This window comes from Petromyzon marinus, chromosome 57, assembly GCF_048934315.1.
Source record: "Petromyzon marinus isolate PM22_M1 ecotype Great Lakes invasive population chromosome 57, UKy_Petmar_22M1.pri1.0, whole genome shotgun sequence".
In the NCBI taxonomy this organism is placed as follows: Eukaryota; Metazoa; Chordata; class Hyperoartia; order Petromyzontiformes; family Petromyzontidae; genus Petromyzon; species Petromyzon marinus.
This window is the reverse complement of record NC_133723.1, coordinates 8,108,589-8,126,421: the sequence shown is the minus strand read 5'-3', so window position 1 is coordinate 8,126,421 and position 17,833 is coordinate 8,108,589. Positions and strand designations below refer to the sequence as shown.

Sequence of the window (17,833 nt, the reverse complement as noted above, 5' to 3'; positions counted from 1 at the left end):
CGTGCCTCCGAGTAGCACGGTTGGCTCCGTACGGTGCGAAAGAAGTTTAACATACACACTGCACATAGACTAACACTGCACATAGACTAACACTGCACATAGACTAACACTGCACAGGGACTAACACTACACATAGACTAACAATACACATAGACTAACACTACACATAGACTAACACTACACATAGACTAACAATACACATAGACTAACACTGCACATAGACTAACACTACACATAGACTAACACTGCACATAGACTAACACTACACATAGACTAACACTGCACATAGACTAACACTACACATAGACTAACACTACACATAGACTCAACACTACACATAGACTCAATACTACCCATAGACTAACACTACCCATAGACTAACACTACACATAGACTAACACTACACATAGACTAACACTACACATAGACTAACACTACCCATAGACTAACACTACACATAGACTAACACTACACATAGATTAACACTACACATAGACTAACACTGCACATAGACTAACACTACACATAAACTAACACTACACATAGACTAACACTACACATAGACTAACACTACACATAGACTCAATACTACCCATAGACTCAACACTACACATAGACTAACACTACACATAGACTAACACTACACATAGACTAACACTACACATAGACTCAACACTGCACCTCCGATTAGCACAGTTGGCTACGTACGGTGCGAAAGAAGTTCAACACGTGCAAATACACTCCACACATTGTGACGGCGAATCGAATCACCGGGAGGAGGGAATCTCCGTCTGAAATGTTGCGATCCTCAACGTTGGAGATAACGGCCCGCGGAAGAAGGCATCACAGAACTACTCACAAGGTCCCTTCGAGTTACCTCCGCGGTCTCACTCGTCCTCTCTCCCACTCGACGCACACGAGCGCGCCACAGTCAAACCGATATAAAAAATTCTCGGGAGCAGGAATTTCGCCCGAATAAAACGCAAGACCCAAAATTTCGTTGGGTGCGACCGGAAAGCCATCGACCCACTTGCCCTTTTCAGTTTTCAGTTTCATTTATTAGGTATAACCCTGCGAGCCATGCGGCTCTTGACTCGGGTGCAACCGCAACAAAACAAAAACACGAACAAGAAGAAACATCTTAAAGTGGCTTCACGCAACAGACAAATCCAGGAACAAAAAACAGCAAAAGTCTTCCAGAAAAAAACACCGCATTTCAACGCTGTGTGCAAAAATCCCAGTGAGATGCAAGTCAAACAATAACAACCATAAAACAATGTAGATTAAAGCAACGCCTTTCACCACATGGCTCCTGCTGCTGCTGCTGCTGCCTGGATTCGAACCCAGGGGCTCTGACCTTTCGGTGCCACCAAGGTCTCCTCAAACATGTTGGCTGTCGTTGATTCCAACCACGATCACACCGTCGTAAACCCCGCAACCATCGGAGGCCACAACCACAAGCAACAACCGTTGGAATCTGCCACGCCAAATCTGGACCGTACCAACCGAGTGCCAAGAGGGAAGTGGGTGGCGGGGGGGGGGGGTCGATATGAGCATTGTCTCATAAAGATCTTTTTGCACAATTTCCCGGGAACATCCACGGTAAGATTCATTTATTTTGATCAATTAATGTTTTATTTCACCGGCGTAGAATTTGGGAGAATCCAGAACTTGACCGATAGACGGACACTTGGGAATTATATATTAATACATATTAATGATTTTCAACAATACAGCAGTGAACAGATACCAAAATACACTCTCCAAATTGCCAACGGATACAAAGACAAAGATCTCCCGTATAGCCTTAACAGATTGTTGGGGCAAGTGCTGTTAGCGTGCACCTATGAAGGCCGGCACGGCACACACGAGGGGATGGGTGGCCAGCACCACGCCCGGCCGCCTTTGCCTCCCCAAGTGGCGATGTTCACACACCGCACCAGGGTACTCAGTTGGGGTTGAGTCGACCTAGGGGAGGCCCAGGACCGGTTCAGATAATCGTCACCGGTGTTGGCAGTGAGTGGGAATCGAACCCGGGTCGCCGGATTCGCAGCGCACCGTAGCGCTAACCACTCCACTATCTCTCCCATCGGGTACACACAAACCACACACGCAACAAGCGACGATCGCAGTGCTAACCCAAAGCTGCGGTCTAGGAAACCGGGAGTGAGCAGCAACAAAACAGGTGAGATAAAGAGGGAGAAAAGTAGAAGATTAAAAAAACGAATGAAATAATTTATTGATTTAAAGCTTTCGTGACTGCAGGGATTCATATTCTTGGTTCTTTCGGTAAAGTCACGAAGAAGGGAAACAATAAAATAATAAAAATATGAAACAATAAAATTCTCACGACATTTTTTTTCCAAATTTTCTTGCTGTGGTTTTCAGACCTGATGATGATTACTTGTGTTGCAGTCGAAACGTCGTGAGAATCGTATTGTTTTATATTTTTATTATTTTATTGTTTCCCTTCTACGTGACTTTACCGAAAGAACCAAGAATATGAAACAATTTTAGTCATTTTACCAGTTCAGGGCCACTGAACTATATAGCTCTTTTTCAGAAGTGACCTGGCCACAAATGATAGCTCAACGAAGTGGCTTATCATGTATGTATGTTGTAGTATGTATGCAGAACTTGTTTTGAACCATACATAACCAACCATGTTAATCGGATGTGTAACTTTTATAGCAGCCAAATATCTCTGAAGGCGTGATGTTGATTCTATTATTCTAAATGCGCAAACGGAAAAACCGGAGGACCCGGAGAAACATCCACGCGACCACCAAGGGGAGAGAAAAAGACAGACACCGCAAACTCCAAATATACAGCAGGGGTCAAGGGTGTGGATCGAAGCCAACGACCTCCTGCATAGCAGGCGAGGTCGTTAACACAAGAGTAAGTGTGGTCTTAGGGCTCCACGTGGTGGGTGGGGGGGTGTCCATGGACCACGGCGTGAACTCGAGGTGACAACGGAAACCCGGAACTTACTTTTATTTTTCTCCTGATCCCTGCGGTTGTGACCCATCGCTTCGTTGGAGTCCCCTCCGTCTCCTGGTCAACAAAGTGAAAATTATTAGCTTGATAACGCGTGAAATGTCAATACCGCGATGTTATTATGGCCAACAACAACAAATCCCGTGCACACCTGTATAGATATAAATATGCATTACATCTGTACACACATTGCATATACAACATTGGCACGTGTCCGTCCATCTGTCACGTCCCAAACGGTACATGGGAGAAAACAAGAAAGTTCCCCCTCTTCGCCAAAAGACGCTGCCGGAAGGTCCGCGCGCAATCGCACAGGCAATGCGCCCCACTACGTGCTACACTACATTGTGCCTTGTGAAGCAAGGGGGGGTTGGGGTTAAGCGGACGGGGGTGGAGGACTCACGCAAGCAACGCGGAGCCGTGGAGTTCCATTGACCGCGGCGCGTGCAGACGTTCCTGGGCGAGCCGTGGAGTCGGAAGCCGTCGAGGCAGTGATACTCGACCACCGCTCCCGCCACGGGCTTCCCCTCGGCGCTGTGCAGCTGCGCCCGGCCGTGTTTCAGCACCAGCCCGCTGTCCGAACACCGCTCCACTGACACCGCCCGGCAGATCCGAGTGGGGGTGGCGATGGGGGAGGGAGGGAGGGGATGGTGGTGGAGAGGCATGATGGATTTTCCCCCCCGGCTGTAGCCGACTGGGGCTGGATTTCCCACAAAGCACGAGGCGAGGGTAGAGACCGTGTCACCCCAATGCTGATTTGTTGTGTGTCACGGGGACTGGCAGAATCGGTTTTAAAGACTGCGTATATTGTAAAAGCACGTTTTGTTTGAATGTTCACCACAAGTACGTGTGGTAAATGCAGACGTGAGTCCTCGCAAAAGCTATCTATTAGGCGTTTGAACATTTTAACACCTGTTTTATTGGCAGAAAGGGTATTATTATAATACATTTTCATAGCTTGTTACGTGTTTAGTTCGGTGGTTCTTCGCATTTACTGCAGCCTTGCAACTCATTGGTTCTCAATCATTAAAATAATGTATGACGTTAATAAATACATCGCTTTGATTAAACAAAGTTGTACTGAAGTGGCCGTGCTTCATGTTTTCGATGATTTACCTTCTAAAAAAAGAATCTGGCCATGTCTCGCACCCCCACAAAGGGCAACTCTCACCCCCAGAAAGGGCATCTCGCACCCCCACAAAGGGCTTCTCTCACCCCCAGAAAGGGCATCTCGCACCCCCAGAAAGGGCATCTCTCACCCCCACGAAGAGTATCTCTCACCCCCACAAAGGGCATCTCACACCCCCACAAAGAGTATCTCACACCCCCAGAAAAGGCATCTCACACCCCCACAAAGGGAATCTCACACCCCCACAAAGAGTATCTCACACCCCCAGAAAGGGCATCTCACACCCCCAGAAAAGGCATCTCTCACCCCCACAAAGGGCATCTCGCACCCCCAGAAAGGGCATCTCGCACCCCCAGAAAGGGCATCTCGCACCCCCACAAAGGGCATCTCACACCCCCAGAAAGGGCATCTCTCACCCCCAGAAAGGGCTTCTAACACCCCCAGAAAGGGAATCTCACACCCCCAGAAAGGGCTTCTCACACCCCCAGAAAGGGCGTCTCTCACCCCCACAAAGGGCATCTCACACCCCCAGAAAGGGCATCTCACACCCCCAGAAAGGGCATCTCTCACCCCCACAAAGGGCATCTCACTCCCCCAGAAAGGGCTTCTCACACCCCCAGAAAGGGTATCTCACACCCCCAGAAAGGGTATCTCACACTCCCAGAAAGGGCATCTCACACCCCCAGAAAGGGCATCTCACACCCCCAGAAAGGGCATCTCGCACCCCCACAAAGGGCAGCTCGCACCCCCACAAAGGGCATCTCACACCCCCAGAAAGGGCATCTCTCACCCCCAGAAAGGGCTTCTCACCCCCCCAGAAAGGGCATCTCACACCCCCAGAAAGGGCATCTCACATCCCCAGAAAGGGCATCTCACACCCTCAGAAAGGGCATCTCACACCCCCAGAAAGGGCATCTCTCAACCCCACAAAGGGCATCTCTCACCCCCACAAAGGGCATCTCTCACCCCCAGAAAGGGCTTCTCACACCCCCAGAAAGGGCATCTCACACCCCCAGAAAGGGCCGCTCGCACCCCCACAAAGGGCATCTCACACCCCCCCAAAGGGCATCTCGCACCCCCACAAAGGGCATCTCACACCCCCACAAAGGGCATCTCACACCCCCACAAAGGGCATCTCACACCACTACAAAGGGCATCTTACACCTCCAGAAATGGCATCTCTCACCCCCAGAAAGGGCATCTCACACCCCCAGAAAGGGCATCTCTCACCCCACAAAGGGTATCTCACACCCCCAGAAAGGGCATCTCGCACCCCCAGAAAGGGAATCTCACACCCCCAGAAAGGGTAGCTCACACCCCCAGAAAGGGCATCTCACACCCCCAGAAAGGGCATCTCTCACCCCACAAAGGGTATCTCACACCCCCAGAAAGGGCATCTCGCACCCCCAGAAAGGGAATCTCACACCCCCAGAAAGGGCATCTCACACCCCCAGAAAGGGAATCTCACACCCCCAGAAAGGGCATCTCTCACCACCAGAAAGGGCATCTCTCTCCCCCAGAAAGGGTATCTCTCACCCCCACAAAGGGCATCTCTCACCCCCACAAAGGGAATCTCACATACCCAGAAAAAGCAGCTCTCACCCCCAGAAAGGCCATCTCTCACCCCCACAAAGGGAATCTCACACCCCCACAAAGGGCATCTCTCACCCCCACAAAGGGCATCTCTCACCCCCAGAAAGGGCATCGCTCACCCCCACAAAGGGCATCTCTCACCCCCACAAAGGGAATCTCACATCCCCAGAAAAGGCATCTCTCACCCCCAGAAAGGGCATCTCTCACCCCCACAAAGGGAATCTCACACCCCCACAAAGGGCACCTCTCACCCCCAGAAAGGGCATCGCTCACCCCCACAAAGGGCATCTCTCACCCCCACAAAGGGAATCTCACATCCCCAGAAAAGGCATCCCTCACCCCCAGAAAGGGCATCTCTCACCCCCACAAAGGGAATCTCACACCCCCACAAAGGGCATCTCTCACCCACAGAAAGGGAATCTCATACCCCCACAAAGGGCATCTCTCACCCCCACAAAGGGAATCTCGCAGCCCCAGGGGGTTCGTGCACCCCCAGGGGGTTCGTGCACCCCCAGGGTAAGACGAAGACGAAGAGCCACAGGTGTAGTTTGTTGTCCTCCCCACACCCCCGCTCATCGGCTACGTACGGTGTGAAAGAAGTTCAACATACATATAAACATATTTTTTGTTCATGTTCACCACCAGTACATGTGGTCAATGCAGACATGATTCCTCGCCAAAAAGAAAGGTTTCTGTTTGGTGTTTTCACATCTTAACACAACTGTTTTTATTGCCAGAATATGTACACTGTACTATTGTAAATGTATTATCCCTCTCCCACTCACCTGCCTGCCAAGGCAATATCAAACATTCAACGAGTTTATTTTATTTTGATTTAAAGCTTTCGTGACTGCAGGTGTTCATATTCTTGGTTCTTTCGGTAAAGTCACGTAGAAGGGAAACAATAAAATGGTGTGGTTTTCAGACCTGATGATGATTGCTTGTGTTGCAGTCGAAACGTCGTGAGAATTTTAATGTTTTAAATTTTTATGATTTCATTGTTTCCCTTCTACGTGACTTTACCGAAAGAACCAAGAATATGAGTTTATTTTATTTATTTTACCAGCTAAGGCCAACTGAGTTGCCATTAGGCTCTTTTTCAGAAGCGACCGGGCGGTCACAAATGATCGATCAACCAGGTGGTTGATCAGGTGGGAATTTATAGGAGACAAATACTCTAAACCCGCGTTATGTCGAGTATACATGCGGAGGGAAAAAAACCCGGTGGTCGAGAGAGATTTCACATACACAAGTCCAAATGCTGTACTCTTTCGCCCTCTGCTGTTTAGTAATGGTAACTGAATTTTTTTATTTAAAGCTTTCGTGACTGCAGGGATTCATATTCTTGGTTCTTTCGGTAAAGTCACGTAGAAGGGAAACAATAAAATAATAAAAATCTAAAACAATACGATTCTCACGACGTTTCGACTGCAACACAATCAATCATCATCAGGTGTGAAAACCACAGCAAGAAATTTTGAAAAAGTGGCGTTTTTTTACCGAAAGAACCAAGAATATAATGGTAACTGCTTTAATTTCGAGGATTGAATACGATTAGAATATGTATATATACTGTAGGAATCCGATGAGCTGTAAAGCTCTTTTTCACAGATGTCCAGTAGGGGCGGGTCAAAACGGTACAACAACAAACAGTACAAACACATGATCGTAGTGCAAAGTACAAGAAATGTAAACAAATCACACAAACACACACAAATAAAAGTAAACCATCCCCATCCTACCGGGCAAAGCCCACTGAGGCATTAACGCATTTCTCAGAAGCGACCTGGCCACACATGATTGCTCAATAAAGTGGCCCATCAGTTGGACATTAATAGCACCAAAATTATCTAAATAATCTCAATGCACGTTTCTAAACGTGGAGGGGAAAAGCCCGGAGGTCAGATGAATAATCGCCAATCCACATATGGAAGTTCATCAGCCATTGGGTCAAGCAAGCCTTGACTACTGCTGGATGAGATAGTCAATGTTAAAACGGCTCCAGAGTTTAAACCGATGCTGCTGAAATGATACACTCCCAGAAGGTACGGAATGTGTAAAACAGATACAGGGTGTTTCACTAATACCACTGTAACATGATAACAAATGTGATGTTAGTCTTTGGTTATTTCGGTAAAGTCACGCTATGGGCAGGAATTCCACACAACTCCCCTTCTGCCCCCCCTCTCTCTCTATTTAAGGCCTCGACACAGAGACGTTGTCTTTCTGTGTGCCTATGTGTGTGTCTCTCTCTGTCTCTGTGTGAGTCTCTCGCTGCTTGTGTGTCTGTCTGTGTGTCTCCGTGTCTACGTTTTGTCTCTCTCTCAAATTTAGCAATCTTTGGAAGAACGTCATCAACCAGGTGGGGCTGTTGACTGTTGTGTTGGCCGACTCTCTGTGTTGTATTGCATTATCTTTCCAAGTTTACTCGGTTTGTTTTCTCATTCATTTGTACCTGATGATGGTTGCTTCTGCTGCAATCGAAACGTCGTATTCTATTATATTGAATTTTATTTCCGTGACTTTACTGAAAGAACCAAAGAGTAATTCCTGCAGTCACCAAAAATGTGATGTTAATTGCTTCAAAAAAGTCAAAGAATCTCTCCACTTGTTCGACATCGTTGTCAACGCGTGCCTGTAATCTTCTCCAGGTGTCATCCAGAGCCCACCCGGAGGAGCCACATTTATCGCGGTGTTGCTGCAAATTCTCGGAAGTGTTCACATTGTTTAGAGGCACCTTGTATCGAACGTCGAGGCACAAACATGTGAAAGAAGCCGAAGCGTCGCACACACTTCTGCGGTTTGGAAATTTCCAACAACTTCCCCGTGGGAGTGCGCGTCCGTCTGCATCGTGAAAGATATACTCTTTGTTTTTTTCGGTAAAGTAACGTAGGTAAAATAAAAGAAAAAAGAAAATCACGACGTTCCGGAGGCAACACAAGCTTCCGTCTTCAGGTGGAACAGTCACAGCAAGATCGCTGCATCACTGTCACACACTGACACACACTGACACACATGCACTGACAAAGATAAAGATCCCCCGTATAGCCTTAACAGACTGTAGGGGCAAGTGCTGTTAGCGAGCACCTATGAAGGCCAGAACGGTACACGAGGGGGTGGGTGGACAGCACCACGCCCGACCGCCTTTGTCTCCCTAATGACGATGTTTACACACCGCACCAGGTACTCATTTGAGGCTGAGACGACCTAGGGGAGGCCCGGGACCGGTTCAGATAATCGTCACTGGTGTTTGCCGTGAGCGGGAATCGAACCCGAGTCGCCAGGTTCATAGCGCAGCACGCTAACCGCTACACTATCGCTCCCCATGCACTGACACACACACACTGACAGACACACACACACACACTGACACACACTGTCACACACACACTGACACACACACACGCACTGACACACACACACACACTGACACACACACACACTGACACATACAGACACACACTGACACACACAGACACACACTGACACACACACACTGACACACACAGACACAAAGACACACTGCCACACAGACGCACGCGTGCATGCCCTGGCTGCTGAACCCTCTACGCGGCGTCAACTTACAGCACTTGGTTTTCGTGTTCTCGTTGGACCACGTGCCGTTGTGCTCGCACCGTCGCACGCGGGGCCCCACCAGCTCGCGATCGCCCCGGCACACGTACTCGATCTCGTAGTAGTGGGGCAGCACGGTGAGTTGCTGCACCAGCTGGTTGGTCATGCCGGGGTAGCGAATGCCGGCCTCCACGGGCGGCTGCAGCTTCTTGCAGCCCACTGCTGACACAAAAGAGGCGACATCCATAGACCGCCCCCGGTGGCGTTGTTTTGCACGTCGCAACCGGCTACACGTTTGAGGCTGAGTCGACCTAGGCGAGGCAATTGAACAGTTCAGATTATGGTCATCGTAAAGTGGTGTCGGGCCTTTGCGCGGGAATCGAACTCGGGTGGACAAACACGCACGCACGCGCACGCGGGCCATACGCGCTTTTTCCACTGGCACGTCCGGGACCGAGCCAGAGCAGGGCCATCACGGCCCGGGTGGGAGCGGGGGGGGGGGGGGGGGGTTTCCACTGGCATGTCCGGACCGAGCCAGCGCAGGGCCATCACGGCACGGGTGTTGGGTTTGGAGGGGGTGGGAGGGGGGTTCCACTGGCTGTTTGCCAAGCCGAGCCGGGATGAAACCGGGCCCACGGTAACGGCGGCCACACCGGACGTCCGAATCTGTCTCGAGGGAAACAAAGCAGGGTCAGACGCGGGGCTCACGACGCGTGCATCGTGCGTGTGTATGCATACATACATACATGCGTGTATGTATACATACATACGTACATGCGTGTATGTTTAACTTATTTCGCATCGCACGTCGCCAACCGCGCTAACGGGAGGTGCGGGGGAAGGGCAACGAACAGGTGGAGGACTTCTCCACAAATCTGGCTGTCGCCTGATGAAGCCGGTTGTAATTGCTGGCGAAACGTCGTTACTCAGATTGTAAATGTTGTGGCTTGGCTCTCCAACACACAAGCGGTTAGTGCTGTACTAGTATACTACACTATACACTACTATACACTACACTATAGACTACACTATACTACACTATACACTACACTATACACTACACTATACACTACACTATACACTACACTGTACACTACTATACACTACACTATACACTACACTATACACTACTATACACTACTATAAACTACACTATACACTACACTATACACTAGTGCTGTACTCGTGACGAATTGGCCACGTTCTGTTTACGTGACAACCTTTGCTAGTTGACTGTGTCGGGTGGTGGCGGGTTTAACGACACACATGTATATATCCACGCGAACTAACCCCCAAAAAACCCCTCTATTATGGATGATATGGGTCGCGAAAGCCCTACTAGGTGTTAAACAAGATAAAGTTGTGGGGGGGGGGGGGGGGGGTGGAGTGAGAAGACAAATCGCGTGCGGTGTGAACATTCATTTAGCGTCGACCGATCCAGCGCTCACCATTTTTTGCCAAGCACGAGTGTGCGCCCAGGAGAATGACGACGAGCGCTCGGACGACGTTCATTGCGCTTCCTGAGAGGTGGAGAGCAAAAACAAAAAAATGGGTGAAAGAGAGGGGCATTCGATCCGCGACATTGTAACGCTCCACAATAGGCAGGCGAAGGTGGCAAACAACGGCACATTGGGTTTTGAGCGTGGCGTCGTTTCGCCAACTCACATCAGACGCAAGGTGAACCGGGCATAGCCGTGCACTTTTACGTCACTCATCACCATCGGAAATATCTCAGTCACCAGGCCACGGGACAGGCCTCTGGACAAGCCACTGGACAGGACTTTAGACAGGCCACTGGACAGGACTGTGTACAGGCCTCTGGAAAGGCCTCCAGTCAGGTCTTTGGACAAGCCACTGGACATGTCTCCAGACAGGACTTTGGACAGGACACCGGGCAGGCTTCTAGATAGGCCTCTGGACAGGACTTTGGACAGAATAATGGACAGGCCTCTGGACAGGCCTCTGACCAAATCACTCGCAATGCTGGAGCAGGGTTTTTGCCTAGACACCGCTTGGATGGGCGACACACGATAAACAACTTTAGAGCAGCACTACATAGCAGCAATTCAAGTGCAGAACCGTGTGAATGTGATTGTTTTTGTTGCATGCGGTCATTGGCGAATGGGGGACTCGGTTTAATCACAGGCCTGGGATTGAACCCAGGACCCTCAGCGATGCCCGGTGCTCTGAACCTCTGATCCACCCGGCAACCTCATCCAGAAAGGGATCACAGAACAGACGTTTGCCACTAGCGGGCTACGCTCTGTCCAGCGAACTTCCGTGCCGTGGGTGGCACGGAACTCCGCAATGTCCCGCTGCCCCGGAACGATGTTGGCCCTGGCGGTGCCAGTGAAGTGACCGCGGTGGTTCCTGTTTAGAAACGCACGTTTGGAGCAGTGTTCTTCACATTTGGAGCCATTGGGGGAGTTTGACAGCAGCACGATGATAATGATGATGGTGGTGGGGGATGTTTTCACCCTTTGTGTACCGTCGGGGGCCGTACATCAGGGGGCCACACTAAAGGCCACCAGGGGCCCGCCAGTGGCCCGCGAGGCCTCGCTATGAAGAACGATGGGTTGAGAGCAGCGGTCCCCAATTTTTTTAGCACCAGGGACCGGTTTCGTGGAAGACATTTTTTTTTCACGGACCGGGGTGGGGGGGGAGGTAATCATTGGGTCTTTCCCCCTTTTCAAAGAAGCTCTCAGGCGACGTTTTGTTTGTTACTCATTGTGGCTACTAGGGGTTAGAGCTTGTGGGCTTACTCATTGTGGCTACTAGGGGGTTAGAGCTTGTGGGCTTACTCATTGTGGCTACTAGGGGTTAGAGCTTGTGGGCTTACTCATTGTGGCTACTAGGGGGTTAGAGCTTGTGGGCTTACTCATTGTGGCTACTAGGGGTTAGAGCTTGTGGGCTTACTCATTGTGGCTAGTAGGGGGTTAGAGCTTGTGGGCTTACTCATTGTGGCTACTAGGGGGTTAGAGCTTGTGGGCTTACTCATTGTGGCTACTAGGGGGTTAGAGCTTGTGGGCTTACTCATTGTGGCTACTAAGGGTTAGAGCTTGTGGGGCTTACTCATTGTGGCTACTAGGGGTTAGAGCTTGTGGGCTTACTCATTGTGGCTACTAGGGGTTAGAGCTTGTGGGCTTACTCATTGTGGCTACTAGGGGTTAGAGCTTGTGGGGCTTACTCATTGTGGCTACTAGGGGTTAGAGCTTGTGGGCTTACTCATTGTGGCTACTAGGGTTAGAGCTTGTGGGCTTACTCATTGTGGCTACTAGGGGTTAGAGCTTGTGGGCTTACTCATTGTGGCTACTAGGGGTTAGAGCTTGTGGGCTTACTCATTGTGGCTACTAGGGGGTTAGAGCTTGTGGGGCTTACTCATTGTGGCTACTAGGGGTTAGAGCTTGTGGGCTTACCAACACTGTGACTGAGACGAGCGCGCGGTGCTGGAAAGAGGCGCGGACGGAAGTGATTAATAATAAAATAATGGAGGGCGGGCCACGTGCGGACTCACTGCTCTCATCTCCTCCATCCGTGCGGCCCGGTTCCTAACAGGCAAACGAACCGGTCCGCGGCCCTGGGGTTGGGGACCCCCTGTTTTAGAGTATTTGCCTGCGATACATTTCCACGTGAAATAATCCACTTGGATGGAGTTTTAGTTGTGATCTCCAGGTCGCTTTTGAAAAAAAGAGCTCACACCGCCCAGTGAGCTTCCACCCCTCACCCCCCCTTCGTTTCTCTCAGCCTGATGAAGGCCGCTTGTGTTTTGCGATCGAAACGTCGTGGCGGTTTTTTTGCCTTTGTTTTCAATTGTTAGTTATTTTGAATTGAATTTTTATTTCCTACCCACGTGACTTTACCGAAAGAACCAAGAATGTGAATGTTAAAAACTAAATGTTTAGTTTAGTTTGAGCATTAAGCTTCTCTGGGGGGAGGGGGGTGGGGGGTACGGAAGTAATGAACAATGAATTTTTATTTAAAGCTTTCGTGACTGCAGGGATTCATGTTCTTGGTTCTTTCGGTAAAGTCACCACGTGGAAGGGAAACAATAAAATAATAAAATATATAAAACAATAAAATTATGACGACGTTTTTTTTCCAAATTTTCTTGCTGTGGTTTTCACACCTGATGATGATTGCTTGTGTTGCAGTCGAAAAGTCGTGAGAATCATATTGTTTTATATTTTCATTATTTTATTGTTTCCCTTCTACGTGACTTTACCGAAAGAACCAAGAATATGAAACAATTTTAGTTATTTTACCAGTTCAGGGCCACTGAACTATATCGCTCTTTTTCAGAAGTGACCTGGCCACAAATGATAGCTCAACGAAGTGGCTTGTCATGGTGTGAAAACCAACACCTGATGATGACTGCTTGTGTTGCAGTCGAAACGTCGTGAGAATTTTATTGTTTTATATATTTTATTATTTTATTGTTTCCCTTCAACGTGGTGACTTTACCGAAAGAACCAAGAATATAAGGAAGGGTGGTTTGTGATTAGCCGGGTCGTGTCTCTGCGCACGACGCGAGACCCACGTGGCTTCACCCTCTGCTGCCGTGGTTAACCCACAAACAAAACACGGCTAGGGGCCGCCCATAAATGACGTCACGCGATTTTTGACGATTTTTGACCCCCCCTACCTCGTCACACGACGTCACAAAAAGTCAGACCCCCCCCCCTCACACATGACGCCACAAAGCTCTGCCCCCCCCCCCAGAAAAAACATTTCCATTTTGAAAATAAAACATGCTTCAAATAGCTTTAAACTATTGTCATTGTAGTGCGTATTTAATGTGGCCGCTGCACTCTGATGTTGGAGTGTTGTTATAACAATTAGTGTTGTTATAACAATTCTATATTTATTTAAAGTTGCGCATTTTGATGTGACGTCACATTTCTCAAACCCCTCGTCACACATCGTCACAAATGTCTGACCCCCCTCCCCCCCCCCCCAGGTGCGTGACGTCATTTATGGACGGCCCCCCCAAACCGATTTCTCGTCTCGAGGCCGGTGCCTTCAGGATGGCTGCAGATCAGCTGTCGTGAGAACAACAACAACAAAAACAACAACAACAAAAACAACAACAAAAACAACAACAACAACAACAGAGGAGGAGGCATCGTTTTTCCACCTGTCGGCGTGCTGAGTAAGTCGGAGGGCGTGCGATGGCAGGCGTGAGTGTGGCAGGTGGTGCCGAAACAAAGACAAAGATCCCCCGTGTAGCCGTGACAGACTCCAGGGGCAAGTGCTGTCAGCGAGCAGCACCACCTATGAAGGCCGGAACGGCACACGAGGGGGTGGGTGGCCAGCACCACGCCCGACCGCCTTTGTCTCCCCAGTGGCGATGTTTACACACCGCACCAGGTACTCATTTGAGGCTGAGTCGACCTAGGGGAGGTCCAGGACCGGTTCAGATAATCGTCACTGGGTGTTGGCCGTGAGCGGGAATCGAACTCGGGTTGCCGGGTTCGATGCGCAGCGCGCTAACCGCTGCACCACCGCTCCCCCACTAGGGGGCGCCAAAGACAAAGATCCCCCGTGTAGCCTGAACAGACGATTGGGGCAAGTGCTGTTAGCGAGCAGTACCCTACGAAGGCCGGCACGGCACACGAGGGGGTGGGTGGCAAGAACCACGTCCGGCCGCCTTTGTCTCCCCAGTGGCGATGTTTTTGTTATACACCGCACCAGGTACTCATTTGAGGCCGAGTCGACCTAGGGGGAGGCCCAGGATCCGGTTGCAGATATCGCAGCGCGCTAACTGCTGCACCGCCGCTCTGCACTAGGGGGCGCCACACACACACAGATACAACAATAACCGCCATTCGCAACTAAGTGGCGGTGAAGTCACCACGACGCTTGTGCCAGGCCATGTGCACCTTGAGGCCACGTGAAGTGTCGAACGCCCGCTGGCAGGAGGTCACGGGGCAGACCCACGTGCCACGGGTCGACTGACTGAGACGACTGGCTGGTGCACCACCTGTGCCCCCTACTGTGCCAACCTGCTGTGCTTTAGCCACCCGGCGCTCCGCTCGTTGTTGTGAGCGTCGCTCCTCCGCCCTCCGTTGTTGTTGGAGGGCGACTGCCTCCAACTGCCCAATAGCGTCCTTCACGAGCCTCCTCCACAGAGGCCGATCTTGACACCGCTGGTACCAGTCATCGGCAGGTCCACTCAGCTCCACGTCCTCCTGTACCACATCACTCCATCTCGTCTCTAGCCCGTGCCGCGCCCGTTTAGCCCCCTCGATCCGGCCGAACAAAAGCTGTTTCGGCATGCGGTGGCTGGGCATGCGGGCTACATGACCCAGCCATCGCAGCCTTGCCTGCCTGAGGAGCTCACCGATGGGACCTTGCCCAGATCTTTCAAGGATTTGTGAGCTCCTCACACAATCCAGCCTGGTTAAACCCAGGATGGATCGTAGGCAGGCCAGCCTAAATGTTTCCAACCGGCGAAGATGCTCCATTAAGGGGATCCACGTTTCGCAAGCGTAGAGAAGGGAGGGAATGACCGTGGCCGAGAAGACCTGAAGCTTAGTGCGGAGCGACAGACCAGGTAGCTTCCACACAGCGTTACGCAACCGATGAAAAGATATTGCCGCTCGACTGATTCGGAGTGAGACCTCTGCTGTTAAACTGGAGCAGGTCATAAGCAGACTGCCCAGGTACGGGAAACTCTCCACTCTCAACACAACTGCCCCATCACCGATTGGGAGTTGTCGGGGTAGAGTGTCCGATGGTATAAAATACCCAGGCAGGTGCTAAGTTTCGGTGGGGCTGATGGTAAGGCCCCATCTCTTAGTGGCACAAACACACACACACATAGATGCACAGATGCATACACGTAGACATACACACACGCGCGCACGCGCGCGACCGATACAGGATCCTACCCAACCCATCCCACTCCTCGCGCTGTGCGGGTTCGGTTTGTGCGGTTTCGCGCGACCTCCTTTCGTTTTTATCGCCAAAAAAGTTTACTCAACGTACGCGGAGGGAGAGAGAGTCACATGCAGAGACACAAATACACGGAGATGTAGACACGAAGACACACACACGTACACACGGAGATACACACACACACATACACGTAGAGACACACACAGGTATATAGATACATATTGAGACATGCAGAGACACACAGATACACAGAGATGTAGACACGAAGATACACACACACACGTACACACGGAGATACACACACACATACACGTAGAGACACACACAGATATATAGATACATATTGATACATGCAGAGACACACGGATACACAGAGATGAAGACACATAGATACACACACACGTACACACGGAGATATACACACACACATACACGTAGAGACACACATAGATATATAGATGCATATTGATACATGCAGAGACACACGGATACACAGAGATAAAGACACATAGATACATACACACGTACACACGGAGATACACACACACATACACGTAGAGACACACACAGATATATAGATACATATTGATACATGCAGAGACACACGGATACACAGAGATAAAGACACATAGATACATACACAAAAATACGAAGACCCCCCCCCCCAAGTGCTGTTAGCGAGCACCTATGAAGGCCGGCACGGCACACGAGGGGGTGGGTGGCCAGCACCACGCCCGGCCGCCTTTGTCTCCCCAGTGGCGATGTTTACTACACACCGCACCAGGTACTCATTTGAGGCTGAGTCGACCTAGGGGAGGCCCAATACCGGTTCAGATAATCGTCACTGGTGTTGGCCGTGAGCAGGAATCAAACCCGGGTCGCCGGGTTTAGTAGTGCAGCGTAGCGCTAACCGCTCCACTACTGCTCCCCGCTACAGCAATACATACAGACACACACACACAGATGCATACACGTAGAGACACACACACACGTAAAGGTACATGCAGACAAATACACAGATACAACATTATGTACTGTGTGCACACGCTGGTCCAGATGTCTTGTGACCCCAAATGAATTGCCCCCCCCCCCCCGCCTAACATTTGTTTTCCTCTGCGTGTTCATTTCTGTTTAAAAAAAAAAAAACCTTCCTGTAAAAAAAAAAATCCACATTAAGTTTTAGAGAATTCAATGGGGGTCACAAGACATCTGGACACAGCCGTCACCGCGTGTGCCAGTCGGCAGGCAGCCGTGGCCTCGTGCGCTGTGGGGATGGGTGACCGTGGGCTCCACGACACGGTGATCTCGCGTCGTGGGCCCCCTTTGCACACCGCTCTCTCTCTCTCTCTCTGTGGCTGGACGAGGGGGAAACACTTCGGGGACGAGCGCAGAGTCCGACAGAGCGACGGACGCGATGATTTCCGAACGGAATTCAACGGTGAACGACAGTGAAAAGAAAAAAAAAGTATTTGATCCCCTGCTGATTTTGTACGTTTGCCCACTGACAAAGAAATGATCAGCCTATAATTTTAACGGTAGGTTTATTTGGACAGTGAGAGACAGAATAACAACAAGAAAATCCGGAAAAACGCATGTCAAAAATGTTATAAATTGATTTGCATTTTAATGAGGGAAATAAGTATT

General features: G+C 50.2%; 1 protein-coding gene across 6 annotated transcripts in view; it reads right to left on the bottom strand.

Annotated features, from left to right (window-relative positions):
* The window catches only part of LOC116954934 (gamma-aminobutyric acid type B receptor subunit 1), a 343,393-nt gene that overhangs the window by 111,722 nt on the left and 213,838 nt on the right, over nucleotides 1-17,833 (bottom strand). For 4 of the 6 annotated variants that reach the window (XM_032975771.2, XM_032975769.2, XM_032975770.2 and 1 more), the window contains 4 exons: nucleotides 10,741-10,812; nucleotides 9,305-9,514; nucleotides 3,401-3,589; nucleotides 2,992-3,054 (listed from right to left, as the gene is read on the bottom strand). In XM_032975771.2, the coding sequence (XP_032831662.2) occupies nucleotides 2,992-3,054; nucleotides 3,401-3,589; nucleotides 9,305-9,514; nucleotides 10,741-10,804 (526 nt within the window). In that variant the 5' untranslated portion in view covers nucleotides 10,805-10,812. Of the gene's footprint in view, nucleotides 1-2,991; nucleotides 3,055-3,400; nucleotides 3,590-9,304; nucleotides 9,757-10,740; nucleotides 10,813-17,833 lie in introns of those variants that run through there. The other 2 variants (XM_032975772.2, XM_032975768.2) reach the window with 2 other exon arrangements.